The sequence below is a fragment of the Nematolebias whitei genome, chromosome 5, assembly GCF_014905685.2.
Source record: "Nematolebias whitei isolate Nwh7 chromosome 5, NemWhi1, whole genome shotgun sequence".
Lineage (NCBI taxonomy): Eukaryota > Metazoa > Chordata > Actinopteri > Cyprinodontiformes > Rivulidae > Nematolebias > Nematolebias whitei.
In genome coordinates this window covers 15,153,863-15,179,281 of record NC_056502.1, presented here as the reverse complement: position 1 = coordinate 15,179,281, position 25,419 = coordinate 15,153,863, and the positions used below count along the sequence as shown (strand labels likewise).

General features: G+C 42.5%; 1 protein-coding gene across 1 annotated transcript in view; it reads right to left on the bottom strand.

Moving 5' to 3' along the window:
• Positions 1 to 25,419, bottom strand: part of fam131bb (family with sequence similarity 131 member Bb) — a 51,403-nt gene that overhangs the window by 7,241 nt on the left and 18,743 nt on the right. The window contains exons 3-7 of the mRNA XM_037676215.1: positions 15,173 to 15,210; positions 8,856 to 8,958; positions 7,246 to 7,470; positions 6,908 to 7,048; positions 444 to 760 (exon numbers count right to left, since the gene is read on the bottom strand). Coding sequence (XP_037532143.1) covers positions 444 to 760; positions 6,908 to 7,048; positions 7,246 to 7,470; positions 8,856 to 8,958; positions 15,173 to 15,210 — 824 coding nt within the window. The remainder of the gene's footprint in view (positions 1 to 443; positions 761 to 6,907; positions 7,049 to 7,245; positions 7,471 to 8,855; positions 8,959 to 15,172; positions 15,211 to 25,419) is intronic.

Below are 25,419 nucleotides of genomic sequence, written 5' to 3'. Positions count from 1 at the left end.
TATATATATATATATATATATATATATATATATATATATATATATACTAAAATTAACTACTACTTACTACTTGTACTACTATTCCTACTTGGCGGTTTTCCACTTATCATGGGGCTTCAGGGTACAGATCCCTCGCGATAAATGAGGAACTACTGTATTGTAAAAAAAATTTTGAAAATATTGGTTTGGCAAAGCACTGGTGTCACATTCAATATTTAATTTTCTGAGCTCATTTATTTAAAAAGAAGACATGAAGGACAGAAAACAAAAATGTTGACTATTTTAAAAGCACTTCTTCATGTCGAGCGCACTGCTGCTGGTTCATGCTTCATAATGGTGACTTGGAGGAAATCCAAGCCTCAGAAAGTATCTCCGTGCTTAATGCTCTCCCTGGCAGAGGCCCACGCTCACCACTGAGACTCCACCTGCTCTGCATCAATCACCTGTTGTTGCTGATACTGCATGAGCTGCTGTTGCTGGTAGTGCTGGAGCTGCTGAAGCTGCTGGAGCTGCTGCAGCTGAGTCTGTTGCTGGAGGCTGAACTGCTGCTGCTGCTGCTGCTGCTGCTGAGGCAGGAAGTGAGCCTGCCCGTCGTATCCCTCCGTCCCCATGATGTAAGAGCCTGCGGGGGCAGACGCCACGCCGCTGGAGGGGTCGTTGTTGGTCGGCTCCCATGCATCAGACGATGAGAGGCAGTAATGGCCCTGGGAGACATACGTGTGGGGCCACACGTCAGCAGAGGAATGGTGTAATATCTGATCTGGAAAGAGTTAAGAATGCAGCAGGTGCTGTTAGTGCAGGAGAGGGGATGGATGCATGAACACTATGTGGTTCAGAGAGATACATGTTGTTTTGACTAATATCTAGATGAAAATCTGACTGAAATATGTCAAAAGCTCCTCTGTTTGCACTAAAAAAATCTAAAAATTGTCACATTTTACTCTGTTGAGTTATCGCTCTTGTCAAACTGTAGGGAACACTCATAATTTCAAAGCAGTTTTTATATATTTTATTCTCCCTGAAGAAAAAAACAAAACATAAATTAAAATCTTCAACCTTAAAACAAAAACTTCAAAAGGGACTCGTTACTGTATTTTCATCGCAAGGCCAGACTGAGACTGAAAATGTTTGCAAAGTCATTTTAGTCAAAACTGACCGTAAACTAAAACAGCCTGGAAGCAAGTCAGTAAAACTTTTACAGCAGACCCTCGCTACTTCACGATCCATTTTTTGCGGACTCACTCTATCGCGGTTTTTCAAAGTAAGATTGAACATGACAAACTTGGTTGATTGATGGACACGCCGCAAGATTGGCATGGATTTTTTATTTAAAATAAATCATTTAACCGAAATGCTTAGTAACCCAGCCACTGAGTGGCTCAGTAACTGTCAGCTCTGTTTAACCCGGCTGCTGATTTGCTGTTACACTAGTAGCAGGGGGTTTCTTTACCTCCACTCTTTTTCAACTGGACTGCTCCCAAATGTTCTATGAGTTCAACAGTTTCTGGCGGCGAACCGGAACATCAAACTTCAAGATGGCCGTACCTATGCGAATGTTGTCGGCCACCTACAGCACGATTGTTAAGATGGAAGCTGTACTGGTCGTGTGGATTAATGACTACAGAAACAACGTCACTTTGGATACCAACACCAAAGGTGAAACAACTTTACTGTATGATCATCTTCAGCAAGTAGTACGGAGGAACTGAGACATGGCGATGTAAATGAAGAGCGAGGGGGTGGTGTCATTAACCCAAAGCTGGACCGTTCGACCGCCTGGTTCAACTACCAAACCACTGCATTCAGTGCCAGTAAGGGATGGTTCGACAAATTTCAAAAACAATTTGGATTAAAAAGTGTTTCTCTGCGTCTGCTGACAGCAGGAGGGGAGGAGTTTGTTAACACGACGTTCAAAGATCTGATCACTGAGCCGGGGGTCTACAGGTCTGAACAAGTTTTTAACGTGGATGAAACTGGCCTGTTCTGGAAAAAGATGCCATCTTGCACTTTTATTATGAACGACGAAGCCAAAGCACCTGGTTTAATCTCATCTTCATCACCTTCATCGTCATCCCTGGACAGCAGCTTCATCTTTTCTGGTGAGTACCCATTTAAAATTAATATTTTTTAAAGGTTTAAGTTACGAAAATTGTTAAGAACCTTGCAAGACTGTAGGAAGGTTGTAAAACGCCATTATATACCTGTATATAAATACTGAAATAAACTACTACTTACTACGACTACTTCTAGTGTACATAATTTTGTTCCATCTCATGAACCACATGATATGGTAATGACAATAAAGTTTACTGAACTTGAACTTGAACTACTGTATCCCTACTTCACGGTTTTTCACTTATCACATGGGGGGTGGGGGGCTGCAATAAACAAGAGACTACTGTGTTATTTGTGGCAACGTGGAATCACCCTCAGCTACGTTCATTTTAGTCCTTGTTGTGAATGAGTCATGGCTGGAAACATTTAAAAATAACTTTATCTTTTGTTTTGTTATAAATTCTAGAATTGCGCCGCTAAATTCTAGAATTGTGCCGCTCAAGGTGGCTGCATGTTGGAGTAGCTCTGTTACTTTCATTCTGAGATATTACTTTCAATAATTTTAATTCCTCTTTTTTCTGGATATAAATCGCTTTTTTTGGATGATTATTTCCTCTGGTGTCGGATGCTGTGCAGCTGGAAGGATTTTTACAGAAATATCTTTGCTTTTGGACATTTGTTATGATGCGTAACCATAACAACAAGGTTTTTTACAACCGGGAGCAGCTGATTAACATCTCCAAATCTCAAATAATATCTCAACTACAGCCTCAAATCCCAAATGAGTTGAAAAGGAGGTGTCGTGGATGCAGAGCAGGAGCAAAGAAGAGGGAGAAAGAGAGAAGAATGCAGTTTAAACCATCTCTTCCATCGATCATGATGGGCAATGTGAGATCGCTGGGAAACAAGTTGGATGAACTTCAAGCCCTATCAAGGACCCATCCAGAGTATCGGGAATGCAGTGTTATGTGTTTCACTGAGACATGGTTGCAGGATCATATCCCTGACTCCAGCGTTTCCTTGCCAGGCTTTCTTACCATACGAGCTGATAGAGATTTAAAGAGGAGTGGCAAAAGGAAAGGAGGTGGGTTGGCAGTGCTTGTGAACAACAGATGGTGTAATCCTGGACATCTTACTGTGAAGTGTCGTCTCTGCAGTCCAGATATTGAACTGTTAGCCCTAAGTTGTCACCCATATTATTTGCCAAGAGAGTTCACCAGTGTTATTTTGACAACTGTTTACATTCAACCCAATGCTGTTGCCGAGACTGCGCGTGATGTCATCAGCTCCGAGGTTGCTAAGCTACAAACACAACACCCTAGTGCATTTGTTGCAATATCTGGGGATTTTAATCATGCCTCTCTCTCTGCTACACTTCCGACATTCGAACAGTTTGTCAGCTGCTCTACCAGAGAAAACAAAACGCTGGACTTGTTTTATTCAAATGTCAAGGATTCATACATCGCTAAAGCAAGACCCCCTCTTGGCAAATCAGATCACAATCTTGTGTATCTCTGCTCAAAATATAAACCCCTTGTTCAGAGGCAACCTGCAATAAAGAGAACAGTGAGAAAATGGTCAATGGAAGCTGAAGAAGCCCTGCTTATTTTGACGCTACAGACTGGGATGCACTGTGCCAGCCACATGGAGAGGACATCAATGCCATGACTGAGTGTGTGACCGACTATATAAACTTCTGTGTAAACAACACTATCCCCACCAGAACAGTGAGATGCTTCCCCAATAACAAACCCTTGATTACCACTGACCTGAAGGAACTGCTAAACCAGAAAAAAAGAGCCTTCAGGGAGAGAGACAGGGAATTATTGAAGAGCACACAGAAGCAACTAAAAGTCAAGATAAGAAACAGCAAGGAGGTGTACAAGAAGAAGCTGGAGAGCAAGCTCCAACAGAACAATATCAGAGAGGTGTGGTCAGGGATGAAAAAGATCACAGGCTTCAAGCAGAAGGAGGATCAGAAGGATGGAAGCCTGGACAGAGCCAATGAACTGAACACATTCTTCAATAGGATCAGTTCAGGAACAAGCTCAGCATCCTCCTCTCTTGCCCACAGCCAAACATACATACCACCCTCCATTGACCCAAGGCTGTCCTGTCACACCTCAAATATTGTATCTACCACCTCAGTCATGGACCCTTCTTCTACATATTGGTCTTCAACTAAATCAGAAGATGCTGATACCTCCTTTGCCTCCCTCCTCTGTGTCTCCAGAAGTCCGGTGAAGAAGCAGCTGGAGAGACTGAACCGGAATAAGGCTGCAGGTCCAGATGGTGTCAGTCCCAGAGTCCTGAAGGTCTGTGCAGAGCAGCCCTGTGGGGTTCTGCAGCACCTCTTCAACCTTAGCCTGACCCAGGAGAAGGTTCCAGTGTTGTGGAAAACATCCTGTCTTGTTCCAGTACCAAAGAAAACTCATCCATCAGTCCTCAATGAATATAGACCTGTTGCCCTGACATCCCACATCATGAAGGTCCTAGAGACTTCTGCTGACCCACCTGACTAGACAAACAAGCACATATCAGGACCCACTGCAGTTTGCTTATCAGCATGGACTTGGAGTTGAAGATGCCATCATACACCTGCTTCAGCAAACTCACTGTCATCTAGAAAAGGCAGACAGCACTGTGAGAGTCATGTTCTTTGATTTCTCCAGTGCATTTAACATAATCCAGCCTGATTTGCTTTGTCAGAAACTTCAGAAGACTCAGGTGGAGGCCTCAACAATCACCTGGATCAAAGACTACCTTTCAAACAGACCACAGTTTGTGAGACTGAAGGGTTGTGTGTCTGACCAGGTGGTCAGTAGCTCAGGAGCACCACAGGGGACTGTACTCTCACCATTCCTTTTCACTCTGTACACCTCAGATTTCCAGTATAAAACAGACTCCTGTCATCTGCAGAAATATTCTGATGACTCTGCAGTGGTCGGTTGTATCAGAGATGGACAAGAAGCTGAGTACAGGGAACTGGTGGACCGCTTTGTGGCATGGTGTGGAAACAATCATCTCATCTTGAATGTGAACAAAACAAAGGAGATGATTGTAGATTTCAGGAGAATCAGGAATAGATCCAACCTTATTTTCATCATGGGAGAAGAAGTGGAGGTGGTGGAGAAGTATAAATACCTTGGAGTTCACCTGGACAATAGACTGGACTGGAAATGCAACAGTGAAGCGTCTACAAGAAGGGACAAAGCAGACTGTACTTTTTGAGGAAGCTGAAGTCCTTCAACGTTTGCAGCAAGATGCTGCATATCTTCTTTAAGTCTGTTGTAGAGAGTGCCATCTCTTCTGCCATCCTCTGCTGGGGTAGCAGCACCAGAGCAAGTGACTTAAAAAAGATCAACAAGCTCATAAAGAAGACTGGCTCAGTTCTAGGGACTCCTCTAGAACCTTTGGAGATGATTGTTCAAAGAAGGATTCTTCATAAAATGAAGAACATTATAGACAACCCTCAGCATCCTCTTCATCAGACTGTCATACAACAACAAAGTGTCTTCAGTCAGAGGCTTCTTCAAATCCGTTGTAGGACAGACCGCTGCAAGAGATCCTTCCTGCCCACAGCCATCAGCATCTATAACAACTCTTTAATGAAACCAGGATGATGAGTTACAACAACATTTAATTTCCCTCTGGGATTAATAAAGTATTTTTGAATTGAATTGAATTGAATTGTTTAATAAATAGACTCAGATCAAATCCTGGGAGCTCCTAGAATGGTGAAGTTAAAAAAGCACTTTAAAGATTAACCCTAAAGCAACAGGACGTTTGTAAGAGCGCCTCAAACTCTATTATAAGTTGCGATCAAACGCTCTGTTGATGAAGGTGCAGCGGTTACAACACTGAACTTCAACTGGTGGTCCGCAGGCCTTATCTGGTCTGCTAGCTCATTCCATTTGGCCCCCAAACTAATAAATTATTAATAAATTGTGTACAAGCTAACACAATAAGGCAGCACTGCTTTAGCCAGTCTGGGTGTTCAGTCACATGATCCGGCTCAACTGATAAGGAGGCTTATGTGTCAGTTGTTTATTTTTCATTCTGTATAGGCTTGGTACGTGTCCCTGGGCAAGACACTGAACCCCCCATAACCTCTGATGTGTGTACCATCGGTGTATGAATGTAATATAAAAGCACTGATTAGTCTCTTTAGAATGATTTGTTCAATTAGCTTTGTATAGATCTAGTAGAGTGCTGTATGAATGGGTAAATGAGGCACAGATTGTAGTGTAAAGCACTTTGAGTGTCTTGATAAGATAGAAAGGTGCTATATAAGAACAGTCCATTTACCATTCCTTCCAGCTCCACACGTGTCTCTCATCAGTAATCAGCTCACGTTATATTAGCCGATTTTACTCCAGGCCGTCCTCAGTTATTGTACATGGGAGGCTTGGAACAGTGTAAGTCTCAACTTGCACTGTTTCTGGTGTTTTTAATGAGGCATTTGTTGAACTAAAAACACTCATATGTTCATTATTATTATTATTGCATGGTGGAACATTGCCTTTTTCAGCATTTACATCATATTTTTTTCCACATTTAACTTTCCTGTGCAATAATTTCTACTTATATGAAAAATTATGGAAAATGGATGACATCTTTAAGAAAAAAAGAACATGGAAATAATTAAAACACCCAGAAACCATGGCTAATCAAAGGCCCTTACACTCTCTGATGAGAACAACTCTAACCTTTGACCTGCAGAGCCATGACACAAAGCAATTGTGAAAATATTCTGAACATGGTTTTTTGTGTCTAGTGTCTTTCTCTCTTGGCCTCTTTGTGATCACTGCCTCTGCACCATCTGCTTCATGTTGTATCTGCAGACTTTTACCTCGACTTGTGATGCTCTCCTGGTTGACCTCGCTAAGGTGAGCTACGCTGCCCTGGTTTGAACCCGACCGTGGACTCTCACCATCCATCGAGGACCACGCCAGGAGTGTTGCCTCGGAGATTGCAAACTGCTGCAGTATGCCTGAGGTTATAATGCAAAGGACAAATCCCATTCAGGGTGGACAACTCCGTCAAACTGGATTTAATTGGCTGAACATTTGGCATAAATTCCAAAAAATAAATTGCAACACATTTAACTTTTATTTATTTATTTGCTAATAACAGTTCACAGGCTCTGTCATGCTCCTGCCCTCTGTCAAGCGTGTGCACGTTTCCAACCTGCAGCAAAACGCGCCTCCTTCTCGCCGTCGCTGAGGTCGCTGTAGGCGTCGTTTTCCAGCCGCCTCTCTTTTTCACGCTCCTGGGTGCTGATGCGGGATTGAGGGACACCCCCTGAGCCAACCGTCTGCATGCCCCAGTTTTGCCACTCGATCATGTGCGCGACGCGCCCCTGGGCCATGGCCGTGGGTTTGGTTACTCTTTCTTTCATGGTGCGGGTCACTCCTGAGCAAGGAGGAAACAGGGGGAAGGAGGAAGGCAGAAAAAGGAATGGATAATAGAAAAAAGAAAGAAGGGGAAAGAAAAGGTAGAAATGTTATCATCGTGTGTTTATTGCTGCTGAATCGTGAAAGCTGGGATGGCCAATGACAATATCAGGTAGGATTAGGTTGATCAACTCATTTGACAACTGAGAGCGTGATTTGATGAGAAGTCACCACAAATGAGCTTAGCAAACACAAAAATGGCTATAATTTAGTCAGATTTACAGATAATGAGCTAAAATTGGGTGTGGCAGTAGCTGAGAGTAATTCCCATCATATACTCAGTGCTAACACATCGTGCAAAATCTCACAATATGAGATGAGATTGTGCATAATGTTCATTTTTAAGATTTGACCAAACTGCTCTGTCTCTAGCCTCATAATTTTCATTTCAAACCCTGGCATGAGAGGTGGCGAGCTTTACAAACTTTGGTTGTAGCTCTGGTTAAACAAGAAAAACAAAAACATCATCAGTCAAATCCCACTGATCAGATGTGTGTGTGTAAATGAGGATGAGCATGGATAATAAAAACAGCTAAAGACTACGGTCGTGCAGGCGACATTAATGTGTTTAATGAGACATCACCTGCTCACATTACATGGAAGAGAGGAGGCAGGCTGTGTCTTTTCTGACACAGGTGCATCATGGGATGGAGCAGGTTAATTGGGGTGAGGCGGCTGCGTGGCGTGACTGATGAGAAGCTGGCTTGTTGACACCAGAGCTCTTTTCACACCTCTGCTATGCTGCGCTGGGTAAGCAGAAAGCTACTCTCCTTCTCTGTGCTGTTTGCCTGAGAACTACTCAACACTGCTGAACTTACACTTTCTTAGAGTAGACATTAATTTCAAAACTGCAGCGCTAACACCGGCTCATACCTGCTTTGCTCTAGTTTTCACGTGACCAACATGTGACACAAACTGTAACTCCCTGAGTCTCTTCTGATGCTGGTGCACGGAGATGAGATTTATGAATCAATTTTTGGACACACCAGCACCGCACAAAACAACTGCTGCACTCCATCACACTGTATCGTCAAGTCCAAGAAAACTGAACCAAACAGCAGGAGAAGACTGAAAACACTAAACTTAGACACTATATTAAACACTAATAAACTGCATGATGATGAGCAGCGTGTGTGTGCATGTGTGCATGTGAACGTGTGCTATGCATGTCCAGCTGAATTTGCATCGCCAATGCCTCTCGGGGAACCATTGGCGCCTGATAATGTCAGTGTGGGGAGGAAGTGAAACAGGGGAACCCTTTTTAAGGGTACCATGCTGACGCCAGTGTCCACTGGGGACAGAGCCAACATGGGGTCATTTACCAGAACCAGCACAGACACACACCTGACACACCTGACAGAGAAGACTTAGCCAGAGCCCCGATGCCATAGGCATTTGAGTTCCTCTTGAGCCGAGGCAGGATTGATGTGGTGTCTTCCATGGACAGCTGGAGGGAGAGAAGAGGGAGGAATGGAGGAGGAAGGAGAGGGGGAGTGTGGAGAAAAGGACAGCATGGACACAAAGACATTGACACAGCGTGTGTTAAAGAGAGGGGTGAGTGGAGAGGATGGAGATGTTGGGTTAATACAAAGGTCAAAATCTGTATTACCCAAATCTTTAGTTCAAGTGCCGTTAACAAATATGTTTGTGTGCCAATACAATAAAACACAGGGTCTACTGTAAAGCTAAGGAGGGAGGCGGTGGTGGGGCGGGGGGACTACGAGGGGAAAAGAAGCTGGTAGCTACAGGGTGATTCAAATCAGAACAGGCAAAAGAAGCTGACGGGGAGAGGACAAGTATGGAGGAATGATGCCACACACTTACATTGATTCCTTCCCATGAAAATTCTGAACGTCCATGCTGAGGAAGAGAAACGAGGGGGAGGGAGGGCGGTATGGAGAAAGAAGGAGCAGGAAAGAGTGAGAGAGTGACAGGACAGACAGAACATTGATGTGCATCCAAGGGAGACGCAGAGTTGATTTCACATCAGACGTTCAGATGAAGAAATGATAGGAGAGGTGTTCAAAAAAAAAAAAAAGAAAGACAAATAAACAGGAATTTCCAGGATTGAGGAGTAAAGAGCCAGAATGACAGGGAGAAGGGAGGGAGGGATTAGGAAGGGATCAGTTTTTATTTGCTTAGTTATGTTTAGCAGAGTGAAAACGTTACGATTAAACGAGTTTCCTCCTCGGGTACAAGTGCTGCCAAAAACTCTGAAAGCCAGCGGATTACTGTGTGCGGGTTTGAGAGAGATGTCAGTGGTGTGCTGATCTGTATCTGATGCTGCAGATAGACAGAGGACTGAGGGCAACGGGGGGTGGGGGTGGGGGGAAGGAGGGTAGGGAGAATGGGGGGGGGGGGGGGGGGGGGGACTCAGATGATGAGGACAAAGCAGATAAACAGTAGATTCTTCTACACTGCTTCCATGGATCAGCTGGGCTGACACAAACTAGACTGGGGGCACTTGTGGGCTACCAGCTGTGCTGTAAGATTTTCACCTTCCTGCTGATGTACTCAGACAAAAATGACACAACTGGGACATACAGGATGCTCATCAAGAGACTTTTAAATGAAGAGTTAAAGGGGTGGTTCAGACCTCTTGAGTTGAAGTTCTGTTTCATTTGAAGGTTTCTGTGAAACACCCAGGATCTGTGTCTCTGTTGGTTTTACATTTGTTTTTATTTTTAGGTTATTAAGTTTGTTTTCTGCTTGTGTACTTTGTTCTGGTCCTCTGTGTTTCCTCTGTGCCATCAGTCAGTTTCTTGCTTCTCCTCCACTCGTACCTGCACCCTGTTTCATTTAACTCAGTGGCCTCCCATCTCCTCCTCATCTTCTTCTTTTGGCTTTTCCCTCTGCAGGGGTCGCCACAGCGAGTCATTCTCCTCCATCTCACTCTGTCCTCTGCATCCTCTGTCCTCACTCCAACTACCTTCATGTCCTCATCCATTTACAGTATTTCCTCTTTAGCTTTCTTCTTTGTCTTTTTCCTGGCAGCTGCATTTCTAACATCCTTCTACCAGTATACCCAATGTCCCTCCTCTGGACATGTCCAAACCATCTCAGTCTGGTCTCTCTAACTTTATCTCCCAGTTGTTCAACCTGTGCTGTACCTCTGATGAGCTCATTCCTAATCTTATCCTTGTCACTCCTAAGGAGGACCTCAACATCTTCATTTCTGCCACTTGCAGTTCTTTCTTGTCTTTTTGTCAATACCACTGTCTCCAGACCATACAACATAGCTGGTCTCACAACTGTCTTGTAAACTTTTCCTTTGATCTTTGCTGACACCTGTTTGTCACAAATCTCTCCTGAAACTTTTCTCCATCCACTCCATCCTGCCTGGACTCTCTTTTTCACTTCTTTACCACATTCCCCATTTTCCTGGAGAGTGGACCCCAATACTTGAAGTCCCGCACCTTTGTGACCTCTGCTCCTTGTAGCCTCACTGTTATACCTATCTCCCTCTCATTCACACATGTACTCTTTCTTACTACGGCTGACTTTAATTCCTCTTCTTTCAAGTGCATACCTCCACCTCTCCAAGTTCTCTTCCACCTGTTCCCTGTTCTCACCACAGACCACGATGTCATCTGCAAACATCATAGTCCATGAGGATTCCTGCCTGACTTCATCTGTTAGTCGGTCCATCACCAGAGCAAACAAGAAGGGGCTCAGAGTCGATCCTTGATGCACTTCCACCTCCACCTTGAAGCTGTCTGTCACTCCTACAGCACATCTCACCACTGTCCTGCTATCTTCATACATGTCCTGTACCAGTCTAACATACTTCTCTGCTACTCCAGATTTCCTCATGCCTCCCATCTCCTCATCCAGTCCTTATTCCTTGTCTCCATTCTCACATCATTCTGGCATTATTTGGCTTTCATGCTACATCCATCTGTGAGTCTTCAAGTATATTTAGCAAGTTTTGTGCCATCTCATTATCTTTTTTGTTGTTGGTTAAAATAAAGTCTAGTTTTATTTTCTGAGCTCTTTGTGTTGGTCTGCATTCCTGGGTTCAAATCCTTCTAAACTGTGACAAACATAATAGTAAATATATGCAGTGAAATGCACATAGTGCCAGTTGTTTTGACTAAAAACATGCATTAAAATGTTTTATATTTTGGACAGACATTAACTATAAAGTTGTAATCATAACCTAATGCTAATCTGCCCGTTTGTTGTTATGAGCAGATGAAACATTTTTCACATACAACAACCACACTAACTTATATATATCACTTAAAAAAAAAACAATAAAATATAAACATTTTTAGAATTTAAACATATGCAGCTCTAATAAAATCAACTTTTATTCCCTTTTACATCAATTCTATAACTATTTAGGACGTGATTATCATCTAGCATCCATTGGGGTGTGGGGTCCTTCTTCTCACGGTACTGTCTCTATGAACAGCCTCAGTTTTGTTTCATTGCTCATAATCTTTCCACCGAACTCCACTTCAACAGATCTGAACTATCCTTTTAATTTTTTTTTACCATACATGCATAAGATTATGAATTACAGTACCGGTAGTTCTCAGATGGTTTGGCACTTTGGGAACAACAAATAGTTCACTTGTTAGTAATCCCACACTCCTGGTCAGCTTGTGTGAAGCTACAGCCTGCAGGCAGTTTCACAGCCAGTGTGACCTCATCAGTTGTTTTCAAGCCCAGAGTTTGGCATTGAAACGGATGTGACAGATGAAGTGTGGATCTGACAACCAACAGACACAATCCATGCCCATTCAGGCAGGTAAAGGTTACATTGCCTTTACGTCTATTTTATGCTAAACTGAACTTTAATGGAGACAATGAATTTCATGTTTTACAAACAAAAAAATCCTGAAAATAGAAACTGAGACAATGTTTTCAAGTGAAGAGCATTTATGCATTCACCTAAAACAAATCCCTTCAGTACGGAGCTCTGATCATTCAGGTGTGAAGCATCAAGATCTGATCACCAAACCACATTCATTCTGGGCCACATTCTTTTACGGTAAAAGCTAATTCACTCTGGATACTTTTAAGGATTGTCTACTCAACTGACAAACCTCCTGCAAGTTCGACAGAAAACACTTAACATACCGTAGTTCAGCATGAAGCAAGACCCCTGCCGCTGTCACTGCACATTCATTTTGCATAAGGTTGTAGATAAAAATAAATGGCCTTAAAGTGAGAGAATGTTGTTTAAACACGGTGTGTGTCAGGACTTACATTCCCCAAGGTTAGATCTGACATGGAGGAAATGGTTGAAAGAACTGTGCGAGTGTAGATGGATACAGGATCATCAATTTCTGCACAACTAACAATTGATTTTTGCAAACAGAAATAAAGCAAGCTACGTTCTTGATGTTGAGTTATATAGTGAAGCTATTTCACCCTCAAAAACTAACACTCAAAGGAAATTCTGCACAGCTCAGGAGCAAGTCTGGCATAAACCTTATTAAACTGGAATTATTACTGTAATTCCATGCTCCTGTGAAGCTTAGAAGTATGTCAGGAAGAAGAAAAACTTGTTCTTTAGTTCTACTTTAGCTTAGCAAAGCATGGTTTAGGGGTTATAAAGGCTGCTCCTTACTTTGTGAGACTTGAGAGGTCTGTTCTCGCTCACATGGTTGTGTGGCCTGTAATTTTTTTTCCTGCATGTACATTTTTATACACCTAGCGAAACTGCACAGATCTCTCGGTAAGTCCTCCCTCTGCAGCACACGTCACGCACAAACAGCAACAATAGCAAAAGCGCGGTTAGGACAAGAAGTTCTGACCAATCACGCAATATGGGCTCATACCCTTGTGATCAAAATGTTCTGTCAGGAGCCGGTTTACAGAACACATGTGAGAAGTTCACAAGAGAACAAAATTATATAATTTTTGTCACACAACTATTGAAATGACAAATTTTTTTTTTACTTCTCACTTAGTAAAAATTTTCCTGAAGCGTTTCATGCGTGTTAATCAGTGGCTCAGTGGTACAGCAGTTAGCATTGTTGCGCTAAAGCAGCTAGCTATGAGACAGACAGACAGATGGATGTTTTTCTAGGGGTGTCCCTGTAAGCATTAAAAAAAAAAAAGAAAAAAGAAATCATTAGATCGTAATTTGTTTTTGGAGTCATAATGTAAAAGCAGGGCAGCACGGTGGCGCAACTGGTAGAGCTGCTGCCTCTCAGCGAGCAGGTCCTTGGTTCAAACCCCGGTCCAGGGGCCTTTCTGGGTGGAGTTTGCATGTTCTCTCCGTGCATGCGTGGATTTTCTCCGGGTACTCCGGTTTCCTCCCACAGACCAAAAACATGCATGTTAGGCTGATTGGTAACTCTAAATTGTCCCTAGGTGTGAGTGGGAGAGTGAATGGTTGTTTGTCTCGTTTGTCTCTATGTGTCCCTGTGATGGACTTGCGACCTGTCCAGGGTGTACCCCGCCCTTCGCACAGTGATTGCTGGACATGGGCACCAGCGACCCCCGTGACCCAAAATGGAATAAACGGGTAAAGATAATGGATGGATGGATGAATGTAAAAGCAGTATTTCATAGCATTGCGACACAACATTTTGCATTATTTAATGTGGTTTATTTTTAATGACATATATGATTAACGACCCTGTTTTCTGTGTACAATTTATTGCCAAATTAAATAAAACTACTAGATCACTATGTAAAACAAAGCTAAAGAGAAAATAACAGAGCAGGTGCCAGTTTGCTGTCTCCATCAACTGCAGCAGCATCTACTCAGAGCGTTGTTGTTAATCGATATCAGCCTCTTCCTGTCTCTTTAAATGTCTTCCTTGTAATTCTATTCTTTGCTCCCACTTCCTCAATTCTCTGGATCTCTGACTTTCTTTCTTCTCCTCCCTTCATAGGAGTGGGAGTGATGAGAAATTTAGCACACTCAAGCGGTGAAGCGGAGCTCCTTGAAGCTTACCAATGTTCTTTTCCAATAGTCCTGACAATGTTGAATATGCAGTGTGTGTGTATGTGTGGTGGGGGAGGGCTGCTTTTGCTTTCAGAAGGGCATTCTGGGACACGATACATAAATAAATGATGTCAGTGCATTTGGTGGAAAAGTAGAGTTCTCTACACTTTAGTCCAAAAATGGTTCCCTCTCCTGTGTCGTGTCTCAGAGGAATTCATCTTGAAGGAAAGGACAGAGAAAGAGGAGAATACACTGTAATCATGATTTGTCTACGGTTAAAGAAAGAGCAATGCATCTGCCGACTGCAGGCTGGCTGGCTGCAAGACTTTGCTGCAAGTCTTTTGGATAAAAGACGAAACGTTTCAACAAGTTTTAATTTTTATTTTTTGAATCCGTCCAGAGGACCTGACTTAACTTTGTTAGAACGCATCTGATTTTTGTGCAATAATTGAGTCAAGTGTTTAAAAAGCAACTGATGTCCAAACACCATCTATGAGCTAACCAAACCAGTGATAGCTCAGTCTTCCATGTGAAGCCAAGTTTGGATAAGGAATTGTTGTGGAAGTTGAGCAACGTGACATAAACTGAGCTGCTTTTCTTAACAGGAGCACATAAGACCAGGAGCTACAGACAGCTGGTATCAATGAGATAAAAAAGTACCCATGTTGGTTCCTCGGGTGGATTGATGACAACCCATTTGCAGAGGAAGTTAACAAGACAAGCCGAGAAAGAGAGTTAGATGAAGACGTACCTGCTCCCCATCCTTTTGGACTGGCACACCATCCACTGCTGTGGAAATATGAAAAAAGAAAAGAGAGAAAAATATTAATTATCTGTAACATGACAGCTTCTACAAAAAACTACAATAACTCCTTTCACAAAGCAATGATTTAATCCATTACTATGCATTATAAAGTCTTTATAAACTTACAAATAACCTATTTTAAAAGTATTAATAATCAGTTAGAAAGCATACCATGCAGCAGGGTCATTGTTTGACAGGTTGAAGTGCTGATCTTCTAATTATTCATGTAAATTTAAGTGATTGCAAGTTGCTCAGATTATTATTATTTTTTTGCTAAATGACATTTTATGCCTAAAGAAAATGGATCTACATGTACAGTAGGTAGTTTACTGACAAATGTTTAATTTTTAAAATCTAAACGATAAAGAAATGAATAAAAGTAATGACTTTATCATTCAAATGTGTGTGAATGAGAGGGAGTCAGGTGGAACAGTGAAGCTACAAGGAGCAGAGGTCACATGGAGGAATGTGGCAAAGAGTTGAAAAAGAGAGACCAGGCAGGATGGAGTGGAAGGAGAAAAGTGGGATTTGTGTGAAAAGGGTGTCAGCAAAGAGCAAAGAAAAGGTTTAAGATGATTCTCCTTAGGAGTGACAAGGATGGATAAGATTAGGAATGAGATCATCAGAGGTACAGCACAGGTTGAACAACTGGGAGATAAAGTTAGAGAGACCAGACTGAGATGGTTTGCACATGTCCAGAGGAGGGACAGTGGGTATACTGGTAGAAGGATGTTAGAAATGCAGCTGCCAGGAACAAGACAAAGAGGAGATATATGGAGGCAGTTAGAGAGGACATGGAGGTAGATGGAGTGAGGACAGAGGATGCAGAGGACAAAGATGGAGGAGGATGACTCGTTGTGGAGACCCCTGAAGAAGGAACAGCTGAAAGAAGACCTTTGCTAAATAGTGATCCAGCTTCAGTGTGTGAACAATAACTGTTTCATAAATGATTGTTAATGCTTTATAAAGTGTTTACAAACTCATGAATAACATATTTAGAAAGCATTAAAAATCCAGGGACCCTTATTGGAGAGTGTTATTAATATACATTTAATGTACTTAACATTTATCTTCAAATATGAAGCAAAGATGCACACAATGGTGCACAAAATAATCACATTCATCTTTATAAAACTAACCCAGAGGAATCAAGTTATGGGTACAAAAAATAGTTTAACACATAAATACATAATAGACAACAAACATACTTGTGTCAGAAGTAAAAAAAGAATAAAAAATGTAAAATCAAATAGCAGATTTTTCTCCTCAGAAACCACAACTAGTATTCTCAAACACTTTCCAAAACTTTGATTTATGTAACGATGTTTAAGACCTCATGGACTAATTTGATCTATTTAAACAAATATGGCACTTCTATTATGTGTATCCTGTCAAAAACAGATTGTTTGTTGGAATATCTTTTTATATTTTTACAAAAAAACAAATAAGAAAACTGTACGGAGTGAATCAGTCTAAATTGCAGGACATCCTTGTAAAAGCGATTGATGATCTCAATGGATTTCTTCCTGGTAAAATAAAGTAATTACATTTTTTTTTTAATTGTAATTTCTCATATTTAATTTTGACAGGGATTACGTCCCCCTGTCCCAACACTAATCAATTTATGAATGAAAGTCTGCCCCCGCATTTTATATGTTTTGCTACATAATCTGGCATTTTATATGTTTTGCTACATAATCTGGCACAATCTGGCATAAATCGGTCCTGTTGAGTTTTCTGCCCAGGTTCTTTTTTAAGCTCTTGGCTTTATAGAATGATATTCTGTTGTACAGAGTAACTATTGTGTAAAAGACTGCCTCTCCATCATCACCATTACTTCAAGGATGCTGAAGTTGATTCGGCTGAGTTCCCATCAACCCCCTGTAGCTTTTACTTCACCTCCCCCTGTGCCAGAACCAGTGGTGGAGAGTCGTAACACTGGCTCAAGTACTGTAAAACGAGAGTTTTCTAGTCCTTGTACTTCATGACTGATTATACTTAATTTAACTCTTCATCTCTTTCTACCAAAACCAGTCGTTTAGGTGTGTGATCTTTAATGTGTTTCTTTGAGTACACTGTGCAGCTGAACTTTAATTTGAAAATCACCAATCAGTGTGGGATCGTGTAAGAGACACTCTCATTCTATGACTTTCTACTGATAGACAAAGTGTTCCACTCGTCAAACAGCAGATGAAATCCAAACGCTTTGTTGGATAAATGAACGTCATTATCCCTTCTGATTCAACTGTCCAAATCCTAATTAAAACATTGTTTTAATTAGAGAGTCGGTGCTCCTAATAGAGTTTAAACGCAGCCTCGGTCTCTAGGTGCTCCTGTGTATATCAGAGGGTCTGTGCTCTACATGTGCAACTCTCAGAGGGGGCTCGCTCCTGTTTCAGTGTTCTGTGGCTCGGAGCGCGTGTCTGGGGTTCGTTCGGTTCTGTTCCGTGCAGCTGCGTTTAGAAATCACAGGCGATTCCTCGGGAGCTCAGAGAGGCACGGAGAGTGGCTGGATTTTGAGATGTCCGGTGATGTCTGTGACCCACTGACCCAGTGATTCAGAAACATCAGCTCCACTCTGTCTCTGTTGCGCTCTCAGATATTGCCCTTCTCTCTGAACTCCACTCAGTCACATCCGATCGCTGAAAGGGCAGGAGGCAGGGGACAGATTTTAGTCTACAAGTTGTCTGTTTTTCACTTTTATAAGAAGGAGCAGCCAAACTATGAGTGAAATGACTTTGTTTCATTTGCACATTGACTGCTTACCCCAAGGGTTTTCTCTTTTCAGTCTTTTTTATACAGACTGACTATTAAATGACATTAACCTATAACCTTTTTTTTACTTTTATTTTAGTTCCACCTTATTTGTCCATTGTTAATTATGTTCTGAAGTTTATGCTTTAAAATGAATGACCTAAAAGACAAGTCATTGTAGGAATATGGTTGTACATTTCTAGGATAAATGTGTAACATTTTACCAGATAGGCTCGGCAGTTCGCTGGCTCAAAGTAACAGTTCAGCACTTTTGAAGAGGACTTTAGAGGAAAGGTTATGAGCAGCTATCTTACCTGTTGTAGGTAACTTTTAATAGAGAAATAGTTAGATTTTGGCTGGAATGCCGAGCTAAAAGCTAGTCAAAGAAAGACCAAGACTAAAGAAGATTGCCACTGTCTTTAAACATCCATCCATCCACCCAACCATCCATTCATCCATTATCTTAACCGGCTTCTTCCTTTTCGGGTCACTGATACCCATATCCAGCAGTCACTATGCAAGAGGCAGGGGACACCCCGGACAGGTCTCAAGTCCATCAAGGGACACATAGAGACAATTGACACAAATAACCATTCATACTCTCACTCACACCTAGAGGCAGTTAATTTAAAACTACCACTTAGACTAACATGCATGTCTTTGGTTTGTGCGAAGAAACCGGAGTACCTGGAGAAAACCCACACGTACGGAAAGAACGAACTCCACCCAGAAAGGTCCCTGGCCAGTATTTGATCTGGAGACCGTATCGCTGAAAGGCAACAGCTCTAACAACTGAGACACTGTGCTACCCGAAAACAACTCCAATACTATATGTAACTCCATCCATCCATTTTCTTCCGCTTGTCCGGGGTCGGGTCGCGGGGGTAGCAGCCTAAGTAGGGAGGCCCAGACTTCCCTCTCCCCAGCCACTTGGGCCAGCTCTTCCGGGGGAATCCCGAGGCGTTCCCAGGCCAGCCGAGAAACATAGTCCCTCCAGCGTGTCCTGGGTCTTCCTCTGGGCCTCCTTCCGGTGGGACGTGTCCGGAACACCTCACCAGGGAGGCGTCCAGAAGGCATCCTAAACAGATGCCCAAGCCACCTCAACTGGCTCCTCTCAACATGGAGAAGCAGCGGCTTTACTCTGAGTCCCTCCCGGATGATCGAGCTTCTCACCCTGTCTCTAAGGGAGAGCCCAGACACCCTGCGGAGAAAACTCATTTTGGCCGCTTGTATCCGAGATCTCATTCTTTTGGTCACAACCCAAAGCTCGTGACCATAGATGAGGGTAGGAACGTAGATCGATCGGTAAATTGAGAGCTTTGCCTTTTGACTCAGCTCTCTCTTCACCACGACAGACCTGTACAGCGCCCTACTATACGTACTGTACTATATGTAACTATATTTCTAAAAAAAAAAAAGACTGCTCAAAGAGCTGTCTACCACACCACGCCATACAATGCCATATGACACCATACACACTACCACACCACACAATGCCATACCACACCACACCATATGACACTGCACCATACAATGCCATACCATGCCATACCACACAACACACTATACCACACCACACCACACCACACCATACCATACCATACCACACCATACCATACCATACCACACCATACCATACCATACCATACCATACCACAAAACGTCATACCACACATCACATCATACCACACCACATCACGCCACACCACGTCATATCACGCCACACCACTCCATACCACACCACATCACACCATACCACATCATACCACACAACACACTATACCACACCATACCATGCCACACCACACCACATCACACCATACCATACCATACCATACCATACCATGCCACACCACACCACATCACACCATACCACACAACCCACTATACCACACCACACCATGCCACACCACATAACGCCATACCACACCACATCACACCATACCACACCACATCACACCTCACCACATCATACCACACCACATCACACCATACCACATCATACCACACCAAATCACACCATACCACACCACATCACACATCACACATCACCACATCATACCACACCACGTCATATCACGCCATAGGAGCTTTATTTATAAATCTCTTTAATCAAAGACCAAAGTCATGTAGAGTTACAGTCAATACACACAACAGCAGTCACAATACTTAATAAAGCCTAAAAAAGCAACAACAACAACAAAAAACCACAGTTTTATAAGAAAAACAGAAACACATCAAATCTATTAAAATAAACTAAAATAAACTTTAAGAAATTATTTAAAACCAGATGGAGGCCTACCTGATGCCCAAAAGCAGGTGGTTCCACATTTTAGGAGCAGCAGCGAAAAAGTAAGATCCCATCAAAGCTTATGTTTAATTTTTAGGATGTTCAGGAGCAGCTGGTCTGCTGACCTGACAATATGGGAGGGGGTGCAACAGTCCAGTGAGGTAGTGTGAACCCAGACCATTTAAGGCTTTTAAAACAAATAAAATATTTTTAATTGAATCCTCAAATGTACAGGCAGCCAGTGCAGACAGCTAAAATAAGAAAAATGTACTTGTGTTTTTTTGTGTGCACCAGTTAAAAGATGTATGGCAGCATTTTGGACCTTCTGGAGGTGAGCAACAGAGAAAGCCCTGACCCCTGTATAAAGTGTTTTGCAAGAATCCTACCAAGTAGTGATTGAGTGGATGACTGTCTCAAAGTGCTTTCTAGTAAGAACTGGCTTGATTTGAGTTCACTGCCTTAACTGAAAAGCATGATTTATCCACTGCTCTGATCTAATTATTAAATTTAAGCTCAGTGTCCCCTTTGACCCCAGGTTTGTGACGACTGGTTCAATATATTGAGCCAAGGAATCTAGATCTACACAGGAGGTGTCAGTGGATACAACATGTAAGATATTAAATGTTCATAATGGCTTCACAGAATCCCACTTCAAGACTCCATCTATACTGTATTTAGTTAGGATAAATTAGGATAAAGTTGTGCTGCACATTTCAACAGTAATTTGATCTCTTTAATATCACATTATTCTTTAAATAACTGTTTTTGGAACATGGTAAAACCAACTTAAATCCTCTTGATTTTAAAATGACTGCAGAAGAACTTTTTTTCTGTGTTAGAACCCTTGGGGAACAAAAAGTTATTACAGTTTTTAGCTCTTCTGCTTCTTCTTTCTGCTTTTCCCTCTTCAGGGGTCGCCACAGCGAGTCATCCTCCTCCACATCACTCTGTCCTCTGCATCCTCTGTCCTCACTCCAACTACCTTCATGTCCTCTCTAACTGCATCGATATATCTCCTCTTTGGCCTTCCTCTTTGTCTTTTTCTCATTTAACTCAGCGACCTCCCATCTCCTCCTCATCTTCTTATTTTGGCTTTTCCCTATTCAGGGGTTGCCACAGCCAGTCATTCTCCTCCATCTCACTCTGTCCTCTGAATCTTCTGTCCTCACTCCAACTACCTCCATGTCCTCATCCATATACAGTATCTCCTCTTTGACCTTCCTCTTTGTCTTTTTCCTGGCAGCTGCATTTCTAACATCCTTCTACCAATATACTCACTGTCCCTCCTCTGGACATGTCCAAACCATCTCAGTCTGGCCTCCCTAACTTTTATCTCCCAGTTGTTCAACATGTGCTGTACCTCTGATGATCTCATTCCTAATCTTATCAATCCTTGTCTCTTCTAAGGAGAACCTCAGCATCTTAATTTCTGCCACTTCCAGTTCTTTCTCCTGCCTTTTTGTCAATGCCACTGTCTCCAAACCATGCAGTACAGCTGGTCTCACCAGTGTCTTGTAAACTTTTCCTTTGACCTTTGCTGACACCTTTTTGTCACAAATCACTCCTGAAACTTTTCTCCATCCACTCCATCCTGCCTGGACTCTTTTTTTCACTTATTCACTACAATCCACATTTTCCTGGACAGTGAACCCCAAGTACTTGAAGTCCTGCACCTTTGTGACCTCTGCTCCTTGTAGCCTCACTGTTCCACCATTCTCCCTTTCATTCACACACGTACTCTGTCTTACTACAGCTGACTTTCATTCCTCTTCTTTCAAGTGCACACCTCCACCTCTCCAAGTTCTCTTCCACCTGTTCCCTGTTCTCACCACAGATCACAATGTCATCTGCAAACATCATAGTCGATGAGGATTCCTGCCTGACCTCATCTGTTAGTCGGTCCATCACCAGAGCAAAGAAGAAGGGGCTCAGAGCCGATCCTTGATGCACTCCCACCTCCACCTTGAAGCTATCTGTCACTCCTACAGCACATCTCACCACTGTCCTGCTATCTTCATACATGCCATGCACAAGTCTAACATACTTTTCTGCCACTCCAGATTTCCTCGTGCAATATCACACCTCCTCTCTTGGCACTTCGTCATATGCTTTTTCTAAATCCACAAAGACACAATGGAGTTCTTTCTGACCCTCTCTGTACTTCTCCATCAGCAGTTTTTAGCTCTTGAAGTTTGTAAAATTGATGTTTCAAACATAATTTTATGATCTAATAAACACACCTTGACATCTTGTTTTCCTGCTTTTGGAGGCAAAGAACACATTTCTGTTGAAGAGCTACTTTCACAATTAGGAACAAACTTTGTGTGACCTCTGAAGTATTAGCCAGACGTGCTTGATTGCTAGTTCTGTGGACTGCGGTGTGTGTTAGTTGCTTATTGGGCGATATTGGATAGACAGAGAAATACATCATTTACTGCCAGGGCGGAGGAAAGTGTCCCAGATTTGTTGCCCATGTAGGTTAAAAAAATCTCCCTGCAAACACAAACTATACATAAATATGCACGTCTACATGCATGTGACTGCCAGGAGCGTATACGACAATCCACCAAAACTCTTGCTATACTCCCTCTGTTCCTCTCTCGTTTTCACAGCATCTTTCCTGTCCGTCCTTCGGCCTCATTCAGCCAATTAGCAGATTAGCAGTCGCTCTCACCATAAATCACAACATGGCTCAGGAGCTGTCTGGACTGCAACGACTCAAACTGCAGCTGAGAAGCCCTCCAGCCTTTATGAGGCAGTGAAGCTCAGCCTTTCTGCAGTCTGTTTGCTTCAGTTGTTTCTACCATATTTGACATTACAGGGAGTTAATGTACTTATTGTATAATTAATATGCAATATTTGCTGATTTGAAACTCTTAAGAGCAACAAAACAAAAATGAAAACAGACAAAATCTGTTTCTCAGCACTATTTTTGAAAAATGACCCACAAAAGTTTGTTTACATATATTTTAGCTGTGATTAGTCAGAGCTGTTTATAGAATGTCTAAGAATATCTGGATGGCCCTGCATCTCAATGGGTGTTTTTTTTTTTTTTTTAAAGCCACAGCCTCTTCTGTGTTTCTGGGAAGGTGATGCTCTCTGGTTCGCTGCACCACAGAAAAGTGGACGTGTTATTCTGCTCCTGAGAAGGCAGGCAGGATTCCTCTTTGAGGAAACAACAACAGAGCACATGACCACAGCTCTGAGACAGCTTTTTCCCCCTTGATGCTCTCCCTCCTCCCACGCACACACAGTAGTGCAGTACTGGATACCCCCCCCCGTGGTCATAGGGAAGCCGGGCTCAGCTCAGGCGAGGAGAAGGAGCGAGGGAGGGTTGAGAAGCTGAGGAGGGAGGGAAAATAGAAAAAGATGGAGCAATGCGACCGTCTGTAAAGAACAACTAAGGATGTGCAGCGCCTGCACTGTCAACTGGCTCCTGCTGAAGTGGGAAACATTTGAGCTTCATCGGTCTTCTTTGTTTTTTTTTTGTTCCAAGTGCCCCACAGCAGTAACAGCGAGGATCCAGGGGGCTTGGTGCTTGTTTACCGTGACAGCTGCAGCAAAGCTGGTTGCCACGATGGGAACATTGGCTTGGATAGCAGCCCCATTTGAAGCACCACGTACAGATGCTGGCTTAGTGAGCCACGGAGTTCAGAAAAAAAAAAAAAAAAAAAAACTACAGCTGAGGTCCAGAGCCCAGATGGTTGGAGGAGTTTGGTGGAGGAAAGTGAGCTGAGAGTATCTCAAGACACACTGGTATGCACTTCATGTAGCTGCTTTCCTGATGAAGGATAAATGTGGTGCAGCAGTGATCTGTGCACGGAGTGTGATAATGGAAAACCTATAGCATGCGGTCTCCTGGCAGAAGGAGCTGCTGCCCTGCATCACGATGCTCATAACCATCCTACAGGCCTGCTAAGTAAATTATAAACATTTACATCTAAAATTGACTAAATTATGTCATCTAAGTGGGGTTCCACTGAGCGGAATCAAACTTACAGGAAATGACTGATGTGCACAAGAAACAGCTCTTTGATGCAAAACTTTTTTTTATCTGTTTGCTTTCTGATATTCATCTGAGAACATGACCTTTTTATTCTGTCAGCGCTGAAGGGTTTAATAGCTACGTACATATTGTTGAAACCATCAAGCACAACTGCATGAAAATACACACACACCACACTCCCTTACTACACACACCAAAAAGTAAAGATGCAATTTCTCCTTCACAGCATTATGTTTTAATTTCATAAGTCACTCCGTGGCTGAGTCACAGTATTTACAGAAGGCCTGCCATCCACCACACACACATAAACGAGTGACTTCTGATATTAATCACAACACAATGTGTGTACATGTGTACGCTTTGATACATTCCCTCCTTGTAATTATATTTGATTAAAAGGCAAACCAACTCTATAGATGTCCAAATGCTCTTAGGGTTAAGGATCATCATATATCCATGTTTCTGAGATCCCACATCACTGAGTTGTTCAGTTTGAGTGTGTTCCTGAAGGCAACCTGGAGAGAAACCCATCAATCGTCCTCCATCTTTGCCAGATTACAGACTGTTAAATGTGCAGATCCCAGACACAGTGTTGACTGAGTGTGTCTAAAAGCATGGTGCAGTAGGGATGTGCATGTGTGTGTTTTAATTTAAAATTAAGGAATCCCTTTCTGAAATGCAGCAATGAATAAAAACATAAAACATAACAGCGGGATGGTAGAGACAGGGGAGGTAAACAAGGATGCTTTTGCCCCATCCACACCCACACACATTTAAATATATCAGCAAGTGGGCTGTCTCACGGGGGATGTAATGCAGAGGTCATTCGCTGGTTTGTGCATAAAAACACAAGTGCACATGAGCAAACAAACACTCACGATGATTAGTTTCAATTTTTTAAGAAACATAAACTGGATTTTTGTTTTTCAAATGCTTCATTTTTTAAAGGCTCAGAGCAGGAACTATAACTGGCATAACTTTTACAATTTTCATTCAAATCAGGTCAAATAAAAGCATTCCCTAAAGACAGCATGTCGCCCATCACTTTTCACGCTAGAGTTTTAGTGTTTTGGGTGAAATCTTGAAAACAACTTCATGGGCGACTGCACACAATTCAGTTCAATTCAGTTTATTTATATAGCG